Raw genomic sequence first — 6,988 nt, forward strand, 5'->3', positions numbered from 1 at the left:
CTATGCTTTCCACAACTACTGTAACCACTTAAAAATATGATGTTGGTATTGCATGATGCTATGAGAAGTATGACTTTATAAGACTATTGTGCTTTCTGCCACCTCACGTAATGCATAGTTCAACCAGATTACACGACCAGAGAAAAGGCTTTGCAGAAAAAACGATTTCATTTTTTTCAATGTAATTTCCCATAGACCACTAGTTAAATATATTTGTTTTCAAAAACTTTTATTTTGCAGTCCCATTCAGATTTTCTCATCTACTCAGCAGTCTACCCTATTTTGTTGATATCAGTTTCCATTAACTTTTCGTTCAAACATTATTAGTTTTTAAGCCACGTGATTGAAATAAATTTAATAAATTTATTTTTTGGCCAGTATTAAAAAAAAGAAGATAAATTAGTTTACTTTGAACAGGCCATGTTCTATTAGTTGAAAATGAAGCTGAAAATTAATCATGCAAAGCAATGCAAAACAAATCTGACAGTTGTCCATCAATGTATGATGAATGAAATTATAGACAACTTTATGAGGTGATATTCAGATCTTTTTCTTATAAAGGAAAAAAGTAATTTCTTTCCCCATTGTTTCCTGAACCTGGTAGCTCTCCCTTGACATCATCATTTATTACCTTCCTCATTGTTATGGTAATTAACTGGCATTATTGATAATGATGATTATCCGAGATGATTGAATTCCTCACAGGGCCTATTATGCTTTGTGAGCTCAGATATTTTATTCAAATGAATAACATAATCCGTGTAGTGAAAGGACAGAGGACAAAATGTGATGTCTGTCTGCACCCTGCTATCACATTTAATAGGACTGATGGGAGGGTGGGGGTGGGGATTGAATGTCAGTGATGAAGTAGCTGTTCATGCAGATTCATGCAACTCTGCACACACAGTTACAATACAGAACAGTTGTACATACACACACTGTCGCGTAGTGATGTTACATGAAAATGTCTTACTTCGGCTTAATTGTTTAGGGGAGATTTGCAAATGATTATGACAACAAGGCATGCATCTAACTAATCTGTGCAGTGAGAAACATTGAACATACAGCTGTAACCATAAGAGAGGCACGAGCAGACATCTCATCTTACTGCTTAAAAGTATATTTTAAGATATCTACAAAACCAACCAATTATTAAACAAAACGTTATAGACATGTAAACCATTTAATTACCAATTTTATAGATGATGTTAAAGCCAAAGCAAATCATCTAAAATTGCTATAAAAACTAGTTTACTCATCTACAGATATTTTTAAATAGTTGCAGGGATGAGGCCCAAGCTTTTCAGCCTGTAGCTCATGCGAAAGTTGCATTAACTGCTTGGAAGTGCTCGCAACAGCTTAGGCTCTGATGTTCAAAAATATACACCAAAGTTTGATATGTTTTGGAAAGTTGGAACCCTAATTTAGTGTTTGAAAAGCACACTTTCAATATTTATTTATTATTTGTCTTTTTAGAAAACTGCTCCAGTTTTCCTATCTTTTCTGTAAAATGGCATGTGCAAACTGTACGGGTCAAAAAGGGGTTACATGTTGTCAGTTACAATATTGGTTGTTGGTGTTGATGAGCATGCACCGTGGGCCAAATATAAAATGTTTCTCTGGAAATCTAAATCTGTCTAATGTGGGAATGGTGCTTTCTGTGATGTCTTCACTGTTTTGCTCTGGCCTCTTCAGTCTTTTTCAAAAATGTGTTTTCGTTTTAGTTTCTGTTTTGATGAGTGCAGAACAGCTTTATTTTTATTTTGTTCAATTTTTCACTTTTGTACTTGTTTTTGTAGAAGGTATTCAACAAGTTTTGTTGGCCATTTAAAAAATAAGAGGTTACAATTTTAAACAGAATGCCTCATGAAGCTCTCAGCCATTAAAAATCTGTATACAGTATATATCACTCTATTTCTGTTATTGAATGTTCAAGTTACTTTTAGAAATAAAAATTAAAAAAAAWTTGATATTGGAGAAATAACTTGTTTTTGTTTGTATGTGCAGACCTTCTCAGAAAAACATGATTTTTTTAAAGCAGTATCCAGGGGATTCAAGGGCTTCTGATACTGTGGTGCAATCAATCATAAGAATATAATCACTAAAAGGTGAATCAAATCTAAATTATCTTGTTACTTGATACATTATGTGGAAACAGAACCATCTGTACTCAAAGATGTTCATCATGACAATGCACTCTGCCTCACTGCAAAATTGTTTTAAGAGCAGTTTAAAAAAACTTCATTAACAAAATTGAAGAGTTGATTTGACCTCCAAATTCTACAGATCTCAAACTGGAGCATTTGTTGGATGTGCACAGCAAATCTAACTCATGGAGGTCCTGCCTTGCGTCTTACAAGATTTCAAAATGTGACATTTGTTAGTGTCAGAGACAGATACTGTGAGCTCTTAAAGAGACGATGCCTCAAGGTCCTGATGGTTGGAACCAAATCAGGAGACATTTTCAACATTTGCCTGTTAGTCGTAATATTATGGCTAAGTGGTGTATCAGTATCCATCATTCATGCTTGTTAACATATCACATTTGCTTTTAAGCAGCAGTCTGGCAAAAATAGTTATTAAAAAATGCATTGTTTGCACTTGCAAAATATGAATTTCAAAGTAAATTCAAAGCCTTTTCCTCCATCCTCGTCTCCCTCTTGTGATGCCACCTCTTTCTTTTTACAGGTTCATAGCCAGGCAAGATTGAGAACTCTCCCATATTTTACTAGGGGTACCACAGCAGGGGTCTAGCAAATTATCCCCAACACAAAATGGAATGTCTTTTTTTATAAAAGCTTTCTGCATTGACCCAGCTCATTTGAATATGAGTTATACTTCAGTGTAAACCAATTCAGCTTTTGCAGAAGTGTGTCTTTGAATGTCTTTGACCATCAGCTTTGCATAAACCATCGGCTCCCTTTTCCATCTTGTCTTGTGTTCTTTTCTTGCTGTAACTGTGTGCTAACATAAMAGAAATGGCAAAAATCATTGTTATACTAATGCAATTAATACAATTAATACATGCTCAAAATCATTGTTTCAATATGATTATGCTATGTTGCATAAAGGAAAGATGTGTAAGGCCTTAAAAAGGGAATTTCTAATTATAGCATGTTTTTTGAAATCCTGGCTTTATTAATGTAGTCATGACTGTATATCATTCCACTTTTTATGAACAATACATTTCAGAGAACACACAGTCATTTAATTATTCTAAAGTTGCAATTGCATGCAGTAGTTATGATTATAAAATGTCTGTAATGATTGTATTTTTTAAAATAAAACCCTATGTAACCTTGTTTAACTAATGTTAAATCAGGTAGATTTGTCAGAGAAACAATTTCCTTTTTGATTAGCAAACTAAAGATAATGTCTTTTGTTTAATAAAGCTGCAATTAACAGGATTTAAAAATATGCAGTGTCTTATTTATATATATTTTATTGTTGTCATTAAAATGTCCAGAATTGTTAGAACTATTTTTCCAGTTTCAGACACTAACACACAGCTCTTATAAAGTGAGGYGAATGTAGTAGCATGTTAATCTGATTTTAGATTTGGTTTAATCTGGTGGTAGACTGATGGAAATAATAACCATTGAATGTGTGCAGATGTGGACAGTTGGGACATCACAATGATGGAAGTGAGATTCTCTAAAATGCGGAGAAAGGAAGAATAAAAAAAAGGTTCTCGGTTTCTATAACTTTCTGCAATCAAAATGCAATTCCCCAGAAGCATGTTGCAGAGAGAGGAGCTCAGGCTCAGATTAGAATACATTTGCTGTGCTAACAGACACCTTCCCACTGTGAAACAAGTCCCACAGTTGCAGTAATGAAAATCGCTTCTGCTACCTGCCACTATTGACAGATAACAAGGTTAAACCCTGGGAATTGTGCTGACTGCAAGGGTTCAAGGTAGTTCTGCCACACAAATTTGACATCTGAAGACCAATGTTAATGGCGACAGATTGATTTTAGGAGAGTGAGACCTTGTACAGGTTCTGAGCTCACAGTAGCCAACCATCATATTGGGGTAAGGGTTTGTGAATCTATCAGTCAAGAACAGTGAAATGTTGCTCTTCACTGTCATTATCYGTATGATTACCAGAGTATTACCAGAGCTTTTATTTTCATTTTCGGAATTTGCAAGTTCTTTTCTTCTAAACGTCCGTTTCATTCATGTATTGACATTAAGATTTTCAAAAATGATGAAATTGCAGTGGCCAGACACAGACATTATCTTTAGTACACAACAAAAATTGAGTTTTCTTGTTGGCTTTTTATCAATTTTAGGCTTAAAGTGTGTGCTTTATTTGTGCGAAKAATTTTTGTGAAGTTACACAGACGCTAATGCTTTAACATGTAATATTCTGGCCTACTAATGATTGTGCTGTTTGTGTCTTTTTGTACATTAACCTTCTCCGCTGATCGCTGCATGCAGATAACTGGGAGCAAAGTTGCGGTAAGTAGTCTATTTTTTAATTTGGCTTCTAAATTTTTGTCCTTTATGTGTATTTGTCCTTCCACTTCAAACACTTTCACCCACCCACACACACACTTATGCAAACATACTTGTTAAGGCATTCTGTTGCAGAAAAAAGTTAAGAACCTTTTGAACTACTTGGTCAATGTCTTGGCTTATATCTTGGGTTTAAGTACGAGTTTTAATGAAAAAGAAGACAAATGTGCATGTAAATTGTGGCCCTTTGAGATGAGTGATTTTGAAATTATGCACCATGAAAATTACTTTTTATATCTTTCGCTAGTTTCTGCTGCTGCTCTTTCTCTTTTTTAATATATTCTTGTGTACCTGCTAATAGTATTTTAGTATCAAATGATCAATGATAAGTTTAACGATACAAATTTTATGTTTTCCTTTTTATCAACAGTTTGTTCATTTCAATGTTATTTAAGGGCGCTGAAACCATTTCTAAACCATTTATAATTATGATTTTTTTAATCTCCCACAGAATAAGACACACTCGTTGCATGCCTGTAGACACAATTCTCTGAAAGACTAGACAATAGTAAACACTTAAATTCTGTCTTGAAACAATTCTGTATCCTAGATTATATTGAATAAAAGAAGACATTCATATCATTTTTCTGTTTATCAACAACTGTTTAACAGAATTGAGATAGAGAAGGTTTCCAAACAAATTCTTGCTTTTGTTGTTGATGTAATTTTAATTAAACTAGTTCAGAAATGTTGAAAACATCTAAATGAAAGTTTGTTTTGTTGTCCGTATATCAATATTTCTTTTTATTACAGTGAAAAGCCACTAGCCACCGCCCACCCCCATGCTCTATTTAATCACAAAAGACACACTTAGTTTTGAAGAACTATTTCATCCCTTTTTTTTAATCCATAAAAAACTCATACAGTATTGGTATTTGACAAGTGTGGGATTACCACTTTAAATGGTGTCATTTTAAGTGGTCTTTCATTGCCTTTTGAGGACTTCACAAGGATTAAGAGGATTGTAAAGCCAAGCAGAAGAACACACAAGGTTAAGCAGTGCACTGTGACCTGGCCTCTGATCTGCCCATGCTCACAGACAAACCTCGCTCTTTCAGGCATTTTTACCGAGACATTTTATATTGATTGCATTTTTTTTTTTGCCTTTGTTAAACTGCTCTTTTGTGCTCGGTTCTTTCTGTGGGAGCGATGAGTTTATCAGCTTGGCTTGTGTGGATAGCAATAGAGTAGGTTTCAGCTGTAATGGCTACATTGTGCTCAGGAAATAGAAAGGACAAAATTACTTCAGCTTCGATCATGACCGCTCATCTTGGATGTGGAGACCTTGTTTTAGAATTTCTGCAAAACCATTTCAAATCTACAAGAGGTCCTGGTCATCAACAAGTTTCTTCCAACTCAAAGCTCACAAGTGTTTGGCATTTATAACCTGTAATAATTCTTTAGCAGTAGTAAATACATAGAGCCAGTAGACTTGACAGCTTTGAGCTGTCTTTTAAAATCCTCAGTGAATAAGAAGAAAACAAATGGCAAAATTCACTGTTAGGCTACATTCACACAACAGCTCTTAATGCTCAGTTCTGATTGTTTTGCTCAAATCTGGAATTTTTTGCGTGAATGTTTACAATATATTTTAAACGTGACCTCCATCAGACTTCAGTGTGAATTCTCTACAGCGTTGATGTGACCCACATGCGCAGAAGTAAATGTGGATGCTACATGCTAGCATGTCGATTCTGATGTTTTTGTGTAATCAGAGATGATTAAAAATTTATCTGACATGATTATTTTGTTCAGTGTTTACATTTGAACCTGACTGTGGTCAGCTGCTTCGGAGAAGCTTGTATTTTTGGAAAGGGAGCTAAGTGCTGAAAGTAAAAATAACTAAGTATTGATCCAGTAATTTAAGCTTTGATATGGTCCGAGATCAACGTTACTATCATATTTCTGTGGATTCTTAGTCATCTATGACATACATAAAAAATAAAAGAACAAAGACAAAGCAGCTGGACTGGTTCTATAGCTGAAGGTTGGTATAAATATTCTAAGTACTTGGATTGATCGGTTTACCACCACCTCGCTGATGTAAAAGTCAGGTGAAATGCGACTTGATTGTTCAGACTGTGGTCTCATTGAACAACACCAGATACTGTATGTATCCAAGTGAGTACCACATACTGGAAAAGCCTGGTTTGGATGTGTAAAACAAGTATTTACCATATTAACCCTCCTGTTGTCTTCGGGTCAAAATGACCCRCCACTGTGTTAAACACCCCCAAAAAATCCCCTAAATGTTATTTTTTTAACTTGAGGTTTTAAGACTTTGCCTAGATTGGCCAAAACAATAGAAAAAGTTAAATGTTGCTTTTATTCACATTTCCATGTAAGCTGTACAAAAAAAAGTACAAAGATGGTCTTCGGGTCAAAATGACCCGTGAGGCAAATAGAATCAAGGTCACAGAGTTATTTACAAACCACAAAATGTTACAAAGTTTTAGATGTGTCTCAGAT

At 34.7% G+C, this 6,988-nt stretch overlaps 1 protein-coding gene across 1 annotated transcript in view; it reads left to right on the forward strand.

Moving 5' to 3' along the window:
* The window catches only part of diaph2 (diaphanous-related formin 2), a gene marked incomplete in the record, with an annotated part of 345,782 nt that overhangs the window by 32,352 nt on the left and 306,442 nt on the right, over nt 1-6,988 (forward strand). The window contains 1 exon segment of the mRNA XM_014003088.1: nt 4,442-4,462. Coding sequence (XP_013858542.1) covers nt 4,442-4,462 — 21 coding nt within the window.

The sequence above is a fragment of the Austrofundulus limnaeus genome, unplaced genomic scaffold (assembly GCF_001266775.1).
Source record: "Austrofundulus limnaeus strain Quisiro unplaced genomic scaffold, Austrofundulus_limnaeus-1.0 Scaffold1, whole genome shotgun sequence".
NCBI lineage: Eukaryota > Metazoa > Chordata > Actinopteri > Cyprinodontiformes > Rivulidae > Austrofundulus > Austrofundulus limnaeus.